This window comes from Hipposideros armiger, unplaced genomic scaffold (genome assembly GCF_001890085.2).
Source record: "Hipposideros armiger isolate ML-2016 unplaced genomic scaffold, ASM189008v1 scaffold_561, whole genome shotgun sequence".
NCBI classification, from domain to species: Eukaryota; Metazoa; Chordata; class Mammalia; order Chiroptera; family Hipposideridae; genus Hipposideros; species Hipposideros armiger.
In genome coordinates, this window is record NW_017731911.1 from 533,094 (window position 1) to 550,713 (window position 17,620).

A 17,620-nucleotide genomic window follows, 5' to 3' on the forward strand; every position below is an offset into this window, starting at 1 on the left:
AGTGGCTCAGTTGGTTAAGAGCTCGCTCAAGAGTTTGAGCTCTGAGCAACAGCGGTTCGAGTCCAGCCCGAGCTGAGCAGCCACTGAGCTGCCAACAGGTAGCAGGATGGCTCAGCTTAAAAAAAAACAAAAAACAAAAAAAAACAAAAGAAAATATCTATAGCTAGGGGTCCATTACATCAAATGAGAAAGTTAACATAAAATGTTTTCAAAAGTAAAATGATTACAGAAGTGTATCTTGCCTGCATGACCCAGCTCAGATGCTACCCCTGTGTGAAGTCTTCGGTTTTCCCCCTAGAATTCTGCCCACTGCGATCCTTCCCTTCTCTGAACCTGTCATTTGCTGACTTATATTCTGGTTATTTATGCACTTAAAAAAAATTCTTTCCTGTGTCATATTATGCACACAAACAGCCACCTTATGGAGGAGGTGCCCATTAAACATTTATGAAGTGCTCTGTACAGAGCGTTCACTGCATCTTGATGAGCTCTGTAAGAATGGGAAGCCACCTGCTAGCTTTAAATAGCATAGTTTTATGTTTTAGAAAAATATTTCTAGGGGCAAGTGAAGGGTGGACTGGAAGACATGGGGAGGGAGACAGGAGCAGGGGTGACAATGTGGAAGAGGATGTGGGACCCCTCAATCTCCATCTACCACCCTGTTCTTTGATGGGGACAACAGATGCTGAGGCCAGCCTACCACCCATCCCCATCAGACTGGGCGGCCACCCCCAAGTGCCGCCCGGAGCCAGGAAACCAGACTGCAGACAGAAGGCTGCTGCAGTGGCCCAGCCACAAAATAGGGAGGGCTGGAATCCCTAGGATTTAGAGAGATACAGAGAATTCACAGAACTTGGTGGCCATCAGGAAGTGGGGGGAGAGCAGATAAAGACACGAAGGCCGATTTTGAAGTCTGTAGTCGGGTAAACTGAAGGCACGGGTTGGGGAATGAAAGTAACTAATCTGGGGTTACTTTTAACAGGTTTGCTTACTGTTGCGATGATACAATACATGGTCATTGTAAAGATTTCAGATGAATAAGAAAAGCACAAAGAAGAACGTCAGAAAATTGCCTGAAACACGAAAACCCAGGGAGAACATGTTGGTGACTGTCCTAGGTTCTGCAACTGGCTCTTCTCACTGAACAGCCTACCCAAGACATTTCTTCAGGTCAATAAATGTAGCTCAACCAGAGGACACATGGAGCCTAAAAGCACAGGCCACGAGGAGGAGAGGGCTTCTAGGCAGGAAGCGTGTTTTCCCAGAGCTGCCCAATAAAATGAGGCCTAGAAGATGGTCGTAGGATTTGGCAGATAGAAGGTCAATTGCCTTCATTTTCTTCCTCAAGTCATCAGTGGCCTCGCAGTAATGGAGACTATACAGTGCCTGGAATGGAAGCCAGATTGGTGAGGGCTGAGGAACAGATGGGAAGGTGGTGAGGAAGTGGAAGCGGCCTGTGTAAAGATGGAGAAGGGAAGGAGGGAGAACAAGAAAGCGTGGCTAGGCGCCAGCTGCCCTCTTCACCCCGACACGAAACGCACAGCGGTTTCCTGGACTGTCCTCCTCCTCCTCCTCCTCCTCACCCTCACTCATACATGCCAGACTGTGCCCTCCACTCCTGTCAGATCAGCCCATCTTCCATCTGAGTGAAGGTCAAATGCAGTAGAGGTTGCACCGTCCTTTGTCTCCCACCCAAGCCTGCCTCTATACCTGCAGGTCCCACGCTCACTCTCACCCCATCCATGTCCCCAGTAGATGGTAAGCCCACTTCCTCTTGGCCACACATGTCTTTTTTCCTTCAAATTACAACCTGTACATGTGACAATTCCCAGCCTCACTTACAACAAGAGAAATGGGAATTGAAACAACAATGAACTGCTGTTTTTCACCTGCCAATTTGACAGAGATCAATGAGTTTAATAACACTGCGGGCAAGGGTATGGGAAATAAGTGTTCTCATGTTGCTGGCAGCAGTGTAGATTGTGAGGTATTTGGTAATACTTCTCAAAACCGAAATGTGCCTACCTTTGACCTAGCGATTTCCCTCACAGCTGGAAATGTATCCTACAACTACATTCATACATGAACAATGATTGCTCAAGGCTACTCAGTGCAGCGAAAGACTCAGAAGCACCAATATACCCATGAATATGGGGCTGTTCAGTGGTTGTGGCACCTCCATGCCATAGGTACTGGGGAGCTGTTCCACAGAAAGGCAGCTCTCTAGATGCTGATGTGGAATCAGCTCTAATATGTTGCTAGGTGAACAAGATGGTGGTGGTGGTAGGCGGGGGGATATGTGCAGGCCAGAGAACAGGACAGAGGCCACAGTGTGGACCAGGGCAGATGGTCTCACCTGATGGGAGGGGCGTGCTGTCAGTGTGCAAGGCCCATGCCACAGGGAGAGGAGGAAATGTCTGGCAGGGCTCAGCTCAGGGAAAGGAAGACCAGGCAGTCACAGCCAGTTCCTATGAAGAAGCTTCTCTATGATGTAGTGTAGGTCAGTGAGCACAGAAACTGCCAGGATACGTTGCTGACAAAGTGTCCAGCTCTGCATTTCGGCCAAGGACCCTGTGTCAGCTTTCCAGAGCCATCTGAACAGAGCCATCAGTCCCAGCAGCAGGACCTGAGACCCTGCTCAGCTCCTTCCCACAGGCAGTGCTGTGCCAGGCCAGCTGCCACCCAGCCAGTGGTTAGCATCTCTTCCCAACACTGCCATCAGGGGCTCCCCATGGTCACTTGAAATCATGCATGGTGGGAATATTTACCCTGTGGATACCAGCACATGCTACAAAGCAGGGTTTGTGTTTATGTTTTTCCTTAGAGAGCCAGTTGTTAAGCATTTACCCACGCACCACTAAACAGGACCTTTCGCATCACAAAGCACTCAGAGATGAGTGGGTGGCCAAACTGTAGGTTAATCAGCTTTTCCCTGTTCTTGGGGAAAGCTCAGGCCATAGGCTTGTTGAACAAAAATAACTTTAAATGTTAGTGACTAAACATGTTTCTTAAGAGCTCACCACATACGTAGCACTCTGCTTGGTCCTCTCCTAAGTGGCTGGCATACATGAGATCATTGCCCTGCCAGCTGGTATTCCCATGTTATAGGTGAGACACCACAAGTTCTACAAGGTGAGGTAACTTCCTCAGGTACACAGTTTGTATGTGGGGTTCTGCTAGAATTCCTGATTCTGTATTTATTGAGCACCTCAACAGTCTCCATTCCCAGGAACCCACTGTGGTTTAAACAAACAGCTGCATTGGATTTTTTTTTTTCCATAGGAGGCCATCTGGTCCAGGTCCCTGCCTCCAGGCCAATGAAGTAAAATACCCCATTTTAAAGGTGAGATGATCGAGTCCAGAGCCTGGAACCCTGGTCTCTTGCCTCCTGTACACTGTCTGTCCTTCCACCACTAGAAATCTGCCTCTGAGGGAAGGCAATTTTTAAAACAAAACTTTGGTCAAGGCTGGTAGGCCAAGTTGCCAGATTTTCTGAAATCGGAGGGAAAGAGAATACTTTGATGCCATCCAGGAAAGGAAGGGAATTATTGGGGGAAAGAGAAGGAAAAGGTAGGTGTTTATAGGAAAACTGAAACCCAACCTACCCACTCTTATTTTTGAGTTTACTATTCAGTCATGTAATATGTTTGGAGTTCCTCTGCTGCCAGTGTCCAGAGGTGCTCCAAAAACATTTGTTGACTAAATGCTATGACAGGTGCTAGAGAGAAAAAAGTTACTTCATTGGTTTGAAACACTACAAAAACGTAGTTCTAAATAACTTTTCCAAGGAAAATTATTTCTGTCAAATTAAAAAGGAGCTTATTTGGGGTCATTATCAATTTACTAATTGAATTTATTCATAACAACTCCCCAATCAACAAAACCTCAAGTAGGAACCCAACCTTCTTCACAAAGAGGGCGATTGCGTTTGGGATTTAGTTCCATTTACAAAACTAAGCAAATGCAGAAACTACTCACCTTTAGAAAAGGAAATAAGGGGTAGGAGTGTAAACCTTGTTTTTTATACTTTTTGCTCCTGGAACGTTGTCTAATCCATCATGTTTTGGGAACCAGTTTCCTAATACTTTCATTTTATCTTCTCCAGTGACTCCTGAAAACTAAATACATACTTGTTCCCACTTGGGAAAGCCTTTCTATCTCCTCGCTAATGAGTTCATTGCTCAATGTTGGTATATTTTCAAATTTAGATCAATTTATGTCCATTTTGACAGAAGATAGAGGATCTTAAACAGGCCTCCAGGAACTGGCAGGGTAGGGGGCACCGCCTCCAAGCTGCATTTACAAATTCTTGGCAATACTCAGCCAATTAATGTGAGAACCAATTGCTTGAGAGTGAAAGGGGTTACGTTGTATGCGTTCCACATCTCTAAAGGATTTGGAAGGGGCCGTGAGGGTTGAAGCCAAAGGACAGGTTGGCCCGATTGCTGGTAAGTACCCCTTGACCCAGCAGCCAACCAGAGAAGCATTTTAATCAAGGAAGAGATCTGATAGGTTGGTTTTTAGAAGTCTGACCTCTTACAGTTTGGGAAAGGATTGCAGTAGTCTTGGCGAGAAATGGTTTAATCCCCAATTGTAGCAGAATGGAGAGTTAGGGAAACGGACAATTTGTTCACATTTTTTATTTATAATACAATTATTGATGTTAAAAACTGCCTTTAAAAGGAAGTGAAGAGAATTTTGCAGTGTCCTCATGGCTGCATGTGGAGGACAGCTGTCTGCAAGGTTGGGTTTCTAGCCTGTTTTCCTGGGTGGTAGCATGCACCATACGATTTTCTGAGACGGAGGTCTGGGAAAATTTTTCTATTAAAGGGGTCCAGGCCCTGGGCTCCCAGAGTCTGTTTACTATTGGGACCAGAGAGGCAGGAAAGACTGGAAAGCTAGAGAAAAGGACCCGCTCTTTCTGCACGAGGCCACTCCCTCCCACCCAGGAGAAGCAGAAGAGAGTCTGTGGGGTAGGGTGTTCTCACCTGGGAAACTGGGGGATGACTTGTTTCCTTGCTTCCAACTGTAGTGTGCTGTGCCCCTTTTGGGAGCACTGCTATTGATTCTGTAATGTGAAGCTTTGCTTCCTCTCCTGCCTGGGCCCTGCTTAAAGGGTTTTCTGTGAGAACCTGTGAATGGGGAGAATGTGGGCCTCACTGAGAGTCCTGTCCACACCAAAGCAAGCTTGGGACGATTGGAGGGGGAGGGTAGCCCTACCTTCTGGGAGGCGGAGGGTTAATCCCCGTAGCTCATTGGCAGTTCTGCCTCTGTACAGGGCATGCTGGGATTTCCTCCCAGCTGTTTTACATCATGAAGATTTGTATGTTGGGGAAATTCCAGGGCACAGCTGCAATTAATCTGCTACACAGTCTTCAAGCGCAGCAGGGATTCTGTAGGACCGAGTCTCCACCTCCCTGCAGGAAAAGGGGCTCTGGATCCCATGAGAGCACCCTTCAGAGGGACCCTTCCCAAGGCCTGAGTCCAGCAGAAGCAGCTGGCCTTGCCAAAGTGATCACCCCAAGGAGGACACTGGGGAGGGGCCCGAGAAACGGACCCAGAACATTAAGTAAAAGAGGAGCGACACCCCTTATAAATAATAAAGCCAGAAGGACATCAATAGCAACACTTGATAAAGATGTCACAAAAAAAGAAACCTTTTGTTCACTCTTACTTAGGAATGTAGAAGTAAAAATCTTAAAGCACTCGTGGTTTGCATTCCACAGTGTAGTACATGAACAAACAAGCCACCATGACCAAGTAGGGTTTACCTGGGGAACACAAGGGTACTTTAGTGTAAGAAAATCCATCACTATGTATACATCTCAGGACTGAGTCAAGTAAGAGAAGCGACACGGCCATTTTAGTAGATCCTGAGAAAATTCAACACTGTGCCAGTGAAAATGATTTAAAAATAGAAACAGAATTATCCTTCCTTAGCAAGGTCTGAACCATAGCCTCACTCTACTTAACTGTGAACCACAAAGGCAGAATTTCCCGAAGTGTGTTTCATGGAGACCCCTGTTCCCCAAGAGTTTCCCAGATTCAATAAGATTGGGAAACTGCGCATCTGTCCTGTCTCAGAGAGTCACGACACACAGTAGCATATTAAGCAGCCTATGTAAATCGAGGGTGGTAGTACTCACCTATCTGGGTGGGTCTGGTATTTTTCTTTCTGTTTTTGAGTATCAGAGAGACTACTTATCCCACTGATGGCATCCCATAAGTGGTAACCATTTCTACACCGGGCCATCCATTGCATTGATGCCACACAGGTTCCACGTTTTACATTCCAGAGAGCATCCCCCAGGAGGGAGGTGTAGCTGGACCATCTTTACTATTATATGTCCCTCAGCCTGACCACGATACACTGGTCAGAGCCATTGTGGTCACTTGGATGGAGCCTAGACGGGTCTTGGAGAAAGCAGTAGTTTTAATTTGCCAATATGCCATTACCATGCAAAGAATCTAGACCCGTCACACACCTCTTAATCCCCAAGGACATGTTCCCACCAATGAGTGATTTCCCCTAGGGTGATTGTGGGGCTGGCTCACATGATAATTACAACCAAAAAGAGCTTTATTTCTACTAAACATTGGGTTGGGCCTGACCTAGGGGTTCAGAATTGCCCAACCATCTCCAAATTTGTGGTGCTGAGGTGGGGGAGGAGTGCAGGGGGTGTTGCTGGCTCCTCTGCCCCAGTTCATGGTTCTGGGATGTTCAGCTGTGCCTTTAGAATATTCCTTTCCCTCAGAACTGCAACCCAGAGGCTTTCTTTGGCTAAGCTGCAGGAGGCTCCAATGTTTTTATAGGTCTCCCCACACCAACACCACCCCAACCTTGATCACTTGTTTCAAAATCTTAAAAAGGCAGAAAAGTACAAAGGAGGAAGTGACTGCCCTCCATTACCCTACCTATTAGAATGCATCCCTCTTTACATACATGCACCACGCCCTGCCCCCCGCCCCCACCCCCACCCCGGATGGGCTGGAGCAGGAAGAGTCCTGGGCCAGATGTACACTATTCCCAGAACCACCTCTCCCCACCTGTCTGACAGAGGCTAGACTAGTCTAAACATTTCCACCCACCTTCCAAGCTTCCAAGTCTCTGTTAAAGTTAGTGAGTGAGAGTAGACCCTAAAGAAGAGGCCAGTGTGGTCTTCTCCCACCAGAAGCTTTGTAGGTAGGTAAGGTGCCAAGCATATAACCAAGATAGATAACCAAAACAGTAGCTGTTACTAAAAGTTCTTACTATGAATGTGTGTTATTGTGTGTTTGTACCTCGATAGCCCCAGTACCAAGGCAGACAGACTCTCATGCAACTCGTAGTATATTGGGTACCAGCTCCTCAGCCCCTAGAGCAGCAGTTCTCATCAGGTAGCAGTTTTGGCAAAGTCTGGAAACATTTTTGGTTACCACAAATGGGCAGCAGTGGTAGAGGCCAGGGATGCTGTTAAACATCCTGCAGTGCACAGAATAGCTCCCACAAGAAAGAATAATCCGGCCCAAAATGTCAATAGTGCTGAGGTTGAGAAACCCCGGGCTAGGCTAAAATCCTACAAGCCGAGCAACCCATAAGATATGCTGATAAGACCCAGAACTCTAACATGATCCCAAACTAGGATAGACTCCTTTGGGCCACCCCCATATGATGTAAGGACATCCTTGGCAAGCCAACAAGAATGAAGAGTGTTGAGTGTTTATCTTTATGACTCTAAATAGGAAACCAGATGCTGGTAGAGCTGATGCATTTTAGGAGCCCTCTGTTGTGTTTGAGGCAGGGGTGGGATGGGGACACTTCTCTTTAGCACCTAATATTTAAAACAAATGGAAATATTCAGGTTATTGCTTTTAGAGAAATGAGTGTAATGTTAGCACTTAAGTATAAGCTCTGGCCGCCTCAAGTGTCCCTACAGGAGAACATTGATGTGCATATCTTCATTCCTGTTCAAGACAGAAAAGGAGAGAGAAAAACCCATCAGAGCAAAGAAAAGGCCGGGGTGGGGGTTAAGAAGACGGTGTCATGAAAAGTTTTATGACTCACGTTATGGTGAAAAGCGTGGGATTTGAAGTTGAGAGACCTTGGCTCCAGCTCCAGCTCTCATCATAAAGTTGGGCAAGTACTTTACCCTGTATTTACCTCCATTAGCTCATCTAAAAATTTGGAACAGTCATCCTCATTTGTCACATACCAGGGTTACTGTGAAGATTCACCAGGGTAATGTATGTGAAAATGCTTTGAAAACTGCCAATGTGGCACACATGTTGTTATTCACTAAAGAAATTAGCTTTAATGATATCAATATTTGTCAGGTGGTTTTTTAACTTGCCAAAAGCATTTAAATCCCAGTTAGACTCTAAGTAGAGAAAGAGATGGGTGGGGGTGGGAAGGAAGAAAGAAGATATGATCATCAGAGGACAGGGACAGAAGTGAGACTCTGTTTGAGGGGTACAGGGTACCAAAGGGCCCAGAGTGGAAAGACTGCCCTTACTCATGGGACTCCCCAATGCTCTCTTTCATTCCCACTTCCCAGGTCTCCCACAGCCAGGCCTGCTTGGCCCATCCCACCTGCTGTCTGTGCCACTTGTAGATGTGTCCCTGGGTTGTTATTCTTGCCTGTGGACACCTTTCTGAAAGCCCAGCCCCTGTCCTCAGTCAATTTTTGTGGTTGATGAAAAGCCACGGGTTTCACGAAAATGGAAATGAGAAAAAAGGTAGAGTAGCAATACTTATATCAGACAAAATAGACTTTAAAACAAAGATTATACAAGAGACAAAGAAGGACATTACTTAATAATAACGGGATCAATCCAACAAGAAGATATAACCCTAGTAAACATTTATGCACCCAATATAGGAGCACCTAAATATATAAAACAAATACTGACCGACATAAAGACAGAGATAAACAGTAACACAATCATAGTAGGGGACTTTAACGCCCCACTGACACCAATGGGCAGATCTCCCAGAAAGCAAATCAACACAGAAACAGCAGTCTTAAGTGACACACTGGACCAGATGGATTTAATTGATATTTTTTGAGCATTTCATCCCAAAGCAGCAGAATATACATTCTTTTCAAGTGCACATGGAACATTTTCCAAGTTAAACCACATGTTAGGCCAAAAACAAGTCTCATTAAATTTAAGAAGATTGAAATCATATCAAACATCTTCTCTTACCACAATGGTATGAAACTAGAAATCAGTTAAAAGATAAAAAAAAATACTGAAAAACACACAAACACACGGAGGCTAAATACCATGCTACTTAATAATGAATGGGTCAGCAATGAGATCAAGGAAGGAATCAAAAGATACCTTCAGAAAAATGAATATGAAAACACAATGACCCAAAATCTATGGGACACAACAAAAGCAGTCCTAAGAGGGAAATTCATAGCAATGCAGGCCTACCTAAAGAAACAAGAAAAATCTTAAATAGTCTAACTTTACACCTAAGGGAACTGGAAAAAGAACAGCCAACAAAGCCCAAATTGAGTACAAGGAAGGAAACAGTAAAGATCATAGAGGAAATAAATGAAATAGAAGGTAAAAAAACAATACAAATGATCAATGAGAGGGCATGTTTTTTGAAAAGATAAACAAAATTGACAAACCTTTAACAAGATTCATCAAGAAAAAAAGAGGCCCCAAATGAATAAAATAAAAAATGAAAGAGAAGTTACAACATAGAAATACAAAAAAATTTAAGAAAATACTACAAGCCAACAAATTGGGCAATCTGGAAGAAATGGATAAATTCCTAGAAGCATACAATCTTCCAAGGCTGAATCAAGTAAAAACAGAAAATCTGAACAGACTGGTTACTATCAATGAAATTATATAAGCAGTCAACAGCTCCCAACAAACAAAAGTCTTGGACCAGATGCCTTCACAGGTGAGTTTTACCAAACACTCAAAAAAGAATTAACACGTCTTCTCCTCAAACTATTCCAAAAAAATCCAAGAGGAGGGGAGGCTCCCACGCTCATTTTACGAGGCCACCATTACCCTGATTCCAAGACCAGACAAATACATTACAAAAAAAAGAAAACTATAGGCCGATATCCCTAATGAATATAGGTGCAAAAATGCTCAACAAAATATTAGCAAACTGTATTCAGCAATACATTAAAAAGATCATAGAACGTGATGAAATTAGATTTATTACTGGGATACAACATTAGTTCAATGTCTGCAAATAAATTATGTGATACATCACGTAAATGAAATGAAAAATAAAAATCATATGGTCATATCAATAGATGCAGAAAAAGCAAAATCCATTGATGATATAAAAAACTCTCAGCAAAGTGGGAATAGAGGGAACATATCTCAACATAATAAAGGCCATATACGAAGTCTGACAATTAAGTTTGCAAACTTGTTGCAACACTTTTGCTAACCTTTTTTGATATCAGAGGGATTATTCATTATGAATTTGTACCAACGGGACAAACAGTTAACTAAGCTTACTATTTGGAAGTGCTGAAAAGGCTGCATGAAATAGTTAGATGACCTGAACTTTTCGCCTACAGTTCATGGCTCTTGCATCATGATAATGCAGCAGCAGCTCACACGGCACTGTCTGTGAGGGACTTTTTTTTTTTTTTTTTTGGGGAATTGGGGGGATGGGAACAGTGCTGGGGAATTGGGGGAAGGGGAACAGACAAGTTGCTGTCCTTTTGTTCTTCAGTCTAGTTGTGGAGGATGTTGCTTCACTGGCCCAAGTTGGCACCATCATTGCGCTCTTCCCGTGCGAGGCAGATCAGTCGCCGGCTTCTGGACGGCCGCTCACTGCGGCTGCTGGCCGCTCATGCTGGCTGCTGGCTACACACGGTAGCCCATGGCAACCCACTGCCACAGGGGCTGCAGCCTACACCGTCGCCGGCGACTCAGAGCAGCCCAGCTCCAGGTTGAGCTGTTGTTCAGCATCTTAGCTGTGGAGGGTAGTGTCACTGGCCCTCATATGTGGGATCCGAACCAGGGCCCTCTGGCGACCCAAGCCAGTTCTTAACCATCGCGCCACTCGGCCGGCCCTGTGAGGGACTTTTTAGCCAGTAAACAAATAGTTGTATTTAGCCAGTAAACAAAGATGTCCTACTCACCTCACCTAGCTCCCAATGACTTCTTTCTTTACCCGAAGGTAAAGGAAATATTGAAAGGAAGACATGTTAATGACATTCATGATATCGAGGGTAATACAATGACAACTCTGATGGCCATTCCAGAAAGAGTTCCAAAATTGCTTTGAAGGGTGGACTAGGTGCTGGTGTCATGCATAGCTTCCTAAGGGTAGTACTTCAAAGGTGACCGTAGTGATATTCAGCTAGAGGTGTATGTAGCACTTTTTCTAGGATGAGTTCACAAACTTAATTGTGAGACCTCATGTGACAAACCCATAGCTAATATCATACTCAATGGAGAAAAGCTTAAAGCATTCCCCCTAAGATCAGGAACAAGACAAGGAAACCCATTATCACCACTTTTATTCAACATAGGACTGGAAGTTGTATAGCAATCAGACAAGAAAAAGAAAGAAAAGGCATTTAAATGAGAAAGGAAGAAGCAAAACTGTCATTATTTGCAGATGACATGATACTGTATGGAGAGAACCCCAAAGATTCCACCAAAAAACTATTAGAATTCATAAAAGAATTTAGTAAAGTAGCAGGATACAAAATTAATATTCAGAAATCAATTGCATTTTTATACTCCAATAATGACCTATCAGAGAAATTACGAAAAGAATCCTATTCACAGTTGCATCCAAAAAAAATGAAATACTTAGGAATAAATTTAACCAAGGAAGTAAAAGACCTGTACTCCAAATTATAAGACGTTGAAGACAGAAATTAAAGAAGATACAAATAAATGGAAACATACAATGCTCACAGATTGGAAGAATTAATATAGATAAATGTCCATACTACCCAAAGCCATCTATAAATTCAGTGCAATCCCTATCAAAATACAAATGGCATGTTTCACAGATCTAGAACAAATAATCCTAAACTTTATGTGGAACCATAAAAGTCCCCCAATAGCCATAGTAGTCCTGAGAAATAAGAACAAAGTTGGAGGTGTCACATTACCTGATATCAAGTTATACTACAAGGCTATAGTAATCAAAACAGCATGGTACTGGCATACAAACAGACACAAAAATCAATGAAACAGAATAGAGAGCCCAGAAATAAATCCATGCTTATATGATCAATTAACCTATGACAGAGGAAGCAAGAATTTACATTGGGGTAAAGAGAGTCTGTTCAATAAATAGTGCTGGGAAAACTGGACAGATACATTCAAGAAAGTGAAACAGGACCTTCTTGCACAATATACAAGAATAAGCTCAAAATGGATTAAAGACTTAAATGTAAGACTAGAAGCCATAAAACTTCTAGAAGAAAACATAGGAAGTAAACTCGCAGACATTATCCTTAATAATATTTTTACTGATACATCTCCTCAGACAAAGGAAAACAATAGACAAATGGGACTACATCAAACTAAAACGTTTTGTCACAGCAAATGTAACCATCAACAAAACGAAAAGACATCATACTGAACGGGAGAAGGTATTTGCCAGTGACACATCTGATAAGGGGTTAATATCCAAAATTTATTAAAAACTCAAATCAGTACCAAAAGAACAAATAATCCAAATAAAAAATGGGCAGAAGACCTGAATAGACATTTCTCTAGAGGAATTTGTCCCTCGGAGCTGCAAGGCAACAGTTGAAGATGGCCATTAGATATATGAAAAGATGCTCAATGTAACTAATTATCAAAGAAATGCAAATAAAAAACACAATGAGATAGCATCTCACTCCTGTCAGTATGGCTATCATCAATTAATCAAAAAACAGCAAGTGTTGTAGAGGATGTGGAGAAAAGGGAACCCTTGTGCCCTGTTGGTGGGACTGCAGATTGGTGCAGCCACTATGGAAAACAGTATGGAGTTTCCTCAAAAATTAAAAGTAGCACTACTTTATGACTCAGCAGTTCCACTCCTAGGTATTTATCCAGAGAAATCCAAAACACTAATTCAAAAAATATTTATGCTGGGCCAGTGAGCTGCGCCCTCCACAACTAGATTGAAACCACTACTTGACTTGGAGCTGATGGGTCCTGGGAAAACACACTGTTCCCCAATAAAGTTTAAATATATATATATATATATATATTTATGCAGACCCATGTTTACTGGAGCGCAATTCACAATAGCCAAGCAAGATATGGAGACAACTGAAATGCCCATCAAGACACAATTGGATAAAGAAATTGTGGTACATTTATACAATGGAGTATTATTCTGCCATAAAAAAGAATGAAATCTTACTATTTGCAATAACATAGATGGACGTACAGGGTATTATGCTAAGTGAAATAAGTCAGAGTGAAAAAGACATACCATATGATGTCATTTATATGTGGAATCTGAAGCACAGAATAAACAAACAAAACAGAAATAGACATAGATACACAGAACAAACTGATGGTTGCTAGATGGGAGAGGTGTTGGTGGGATGGGTGAGAAAGGCGAAGGGATTAGAAAATACAAATTGGTAGTCACAAAATAGTTATGGGGATGTGAAATACAGTATGGGGAATATTATCAATAATGTAAAAACGGTATATGGTGTCAGATGGGTACTAGACTTATGGGGCATCACTTTATAAATTATACAAATACCTAACCACTGTGTTGTACACATGAAACTAACATAAAATAATATTGAATGTCAACTATAATTATAGTCATGGGATGTAAAATACAGCATAGAGAATATAGTCAGTGGTATTGTACTTGCTATGCACAGTGTCAGATGGGTAATAGACTTGGGTTATCACTTTGCGAGGTGTGTAAATGTCAAATTATGTTGTTTTGTACACCTGACTAATAATAAAAAGTAAGTTAAATTAAGAATAAAAATGGGGGGGGCTTTCTGAGGCACAGCCTATCCTACTTTCCTATATGTGCACATAGCTCAAGATCAAATGATGATTTTTTCCACTGAAATTGTATGACCAGAGCAAGGGATAACTCAAAGATTTCTGTCTCTATATGAAAGTCTTCCTGGAGCCACCATTTCCTACTAGAGATTTAATTTTCAAAGTAGCCTCAAGAATTCTGCAGAGTCTGCATAGCTGGTCTGCTGCCCAGAAGCATCGTATCAGTGTTGACACTAAGACAACATGTGTGCTTTTGCTCCTGGCAAAGACTAATGGTTTGCTTATGAAAATTATAGCTGCCATTTATCAGACAAATGTCTCTCACGTGCAAAGTGTCATGTTCAATACTTGACATTGTACCTAATCCTTCTAACAACCTGTAAAGTTAATGATAGTGGCCTGGTCTTACAGATGAAGAAACTGAAACTCAGAGTTAGGACGCTTGTCCTGGGTCACACAACCTACGCTGGCAGAGTGGGAACCTAAACCCATGAATGCTCAACTGCCGAGCCCAGTGGGCTCTCCCATGCCTTCACTGCCTCTGCCTCTCTACTCACTGCCCCCCAGGCTCTTGCTAAAGACTGTGCCAACATGTGGTTAAGAAGCTTTTCGTTTAAAGAAAGTGTGTGTGTGTATGTGTGTGTGTTGAAGATTTACTATTTGGCTTAGATTTTCTGCAATAATACACAGGAAAAGGCAGGGTGTACTGGATTATCTTTTCAAGGTTGAAAAACACTATAATGAAGTAAAGTTCAGCACCCTGAAAAGATATTACCCATGACCCTGTGAGTGTCAGGCAGATGGTTTTTATTCAGTCAGTCACCAGATACTTCTGGAGAGGCTATTTCTTAGGGGGCATTGTGTGAGATGCTGTAAGGGATCGAAATGAGTGGGTCAGGATCGCCATCTGGGAGCCTTTGCTCCCTCGATGAGTCCTGCTTGTCCCGTGACTACAGCAGGGAGGACTTGACCCTCACTGCCAGGTTCTTGTGGGGTGGTGTGTGTGTCCCCAGAATGATGGAGGGGACGGATGGTGGCAGTGGTGATTATACATGTGTGCTCTACCCTGTGACGACCATTTGGACACTGCCCAGTAAGCAGCGTGTGCAGTTAAAAAGAGTCATGTCCCTGACTCGCCGGTGGCCCAGCTGCAGAGCTCCCCTTCTGCTCTCCCTGGGCACTCCAGGCCTCATCTCACCAGCTGCTTTGTGTTTTCTGTCTTCTCTGCAGTACCTACAGATGAAATGGCCTCTCCTCGATGTCCCCTCCGGCAGCACAGTCAAGGACACCAGGTCACCGTCCCCAGCACACTTGGTAAGTCTGTTTCTCCTTAACATGCTGAAGGGACAGTCTGGCTCGCTTTGTCCACACCTCTGTGTTCCCTCCACCTTGCAGTAGGTGCTGGGGTCTGCTGGCGTTGCCTCCAGTGTGTGAGCACGCTGAGCAGTCAGCAACGTAGCTATTAGATTGTGTACCTCCCCACGCCTTCTACCTCAGCACACACACACACATACCATCTGGGATGTATTTGATTGGAAACATTGCCCAACCCTGGCTGGTAACCCTGGTCCTTCCCCACTGCCGCCAGAGCCCCTCTGTGGGGCAGCAGTGTCTCAGCCTCTGAGCTGCAAGGCAACAGTTGAAGAGGCTCTTCTGTACAGGATGTTTCAGGAAAGAATGAATTGAGACATGTGCAAACAAAAACCCCATGGGGCAGCCAAGGTACTCCTGCCAAGCCCTTCGGCAACGCGGGCTACATGGTCCTGCGAGGCAGGAGCAATGGGGCCCGAGCTGAGCTCCTCATCACCTCATGGCTTCCAACAGACTGAATTTGAAAGCAATTAAAAGATGATCCTGGAACCCGGCATTCCGCTTTCCTGGACTTTTCTTAGGGCAACCCTTGCCTTAAAGACTATACACCCCACAAGCTAGCTGGTGTTACAGTGAGTCTCACAGTCATAGAAGGTGCAGCTAGAAGGATCCCAGCTGGCATGACCTATTATCCATTTACAGACAAGGAGACTTGGAAACACACAATGTTTTTAAAACTTTATTATAGAAAATGTCACCTTTCCCCTTCACCCACACTCCCCTTCCCACCACACTAGGTTGTTTTAAAGCAAATCCCACACATATTATTAATATTTCATTGCGTTTAGGACATTTTAAGCTATCCTGATAGTACTTTTCATTGTAAGCTTAGAGTCTAGTTAAAGAGAAGGAAAACATACATAGAAGGATAAATAATGGCACAGTGAGCCTTTTTGATTTCCAGTAATCATGAGACTACTTATGAGAGGAGAGCCCTTGGTAAATAGTTTACAAAACAATGTCATATGTAGTTCTCAGATGACTGTCACAACCATCTACTGGAGAGACAGGTGAAAACTGCTGTTTTACAGTCTCTAGGAGAGACCAGTGGCTGTGGAGGGAGCAGTGAGGGGCAGGACCAGCCATCCAGTGCAGGCTACCCCTGAGAGGTTCTGTGCCCAGCCACTAAGACACGAGCAGCCTGTTGAACAAGCACGCCAGGAATAGGCCAGATTCCCATTTCAGATGGCCGAATGCAAGGTACAGGTGCCCTCTAGTGGCATGAGTCTGTCACCGTGGAGGACCTGGCATCCCATCCCACATCCACCCTGCCACAGATCAGACTTTTCTCCTCCCGGTACAGCTCTCTTTATAACTGTTTCAAATCTTTGCTGGCCTCCATGCATCCTGTGGCATCCCCCAGCCCACTCCAGCAGACCCCAGATGGAAGGGCCCTCTCTTCTCTTCGCTCCACATCCCATCTCTCTGCATATTGTCTAAAGTTTCCATCTACTTTTACAGGAAATTAATTCCCTTTAAAATTAGCACATATATTACAAGAAATGTTAAACGGACTTCTTTAAGAAGAAGAAGGAAATAAAAAATATGAATAATAAAATGACAATAACTACATTTCTATCAATAATTACTTTAAATGTAAATGAATTAAATGCTCCAATCAAAAGACATAGAGTGGCTGAATGGATAAGAAAACAAAACCCTTACATATTCTGCCTACAAGAGACTCACTTCAGATCGACAGACACACACAGACTGAAAGTAAAGGAATGGAAAAAGATACTTCATGCAAATGGAGATAAACAAAAAAGCTGGGATAGCAATATTTATATCAGACAAAATAGACTTTACAAGTAAAACATAGGCTATAACAAGAGACAAAGAAGGACTCAGCAATTGTACTTCTGGGTATTTACCCAAAACACTAATTCAAAAAGACATATGCACCCCCTATGTTCGTTGCAGCATTATTTATAACAGCCAAGATATGAAAGCAACCTAAGTGTCCATTTGATAGATGAATGGAAAAAGAAGTGGTACATATACACAATGAAATATTATTCAGGCATAAGCAAGAATGAAACCTTTCCACTTGCAACAACATGGATGGACCTAAAGGGTAGTATGCTGGGTGGAATAAGTCAGACAATGAAGGACAAATACCACATGATTTCACTTATATGTGGAATCTAAAAAAAATAAAATAAATGAACAAACAGGACCGGCCGAGTGGCGCGATGGTTAAGAACCGGCTTGGGATGCCAGAGGGCCCCGGTTCGGATCCCACATATGAGGGCCAGTGACACTGCCCTCCACAGCTAAGATG

The 17,620-nt window shown here is 43.4% G+C and overlaps 1 protein-coding gene across 2 annotated transcripts in view; it reads left to right on the forward strand.

The window, feature by feature from the left end:
• TCF7L1 (transcription factor 7 like 1) overlaps nt 1-17,620 on the forward strand; it is a 188,092-nt gene that overhangs the window by 151,642 nt on the left and 18,830 nt on the right. For both annotated transcript variants that reach the window (XM_019623792.1, XM_019623791.1), the window contains one exon: nt 15,196-15,279. In XM_019623792.1, the coding sequence (XP_019479337.1) occupies nt 15,196-15,279 (84 nt within the window). The remainder of the gene's footprint in view (nt 1-15,195; nt 15,280-17,620) is intronic.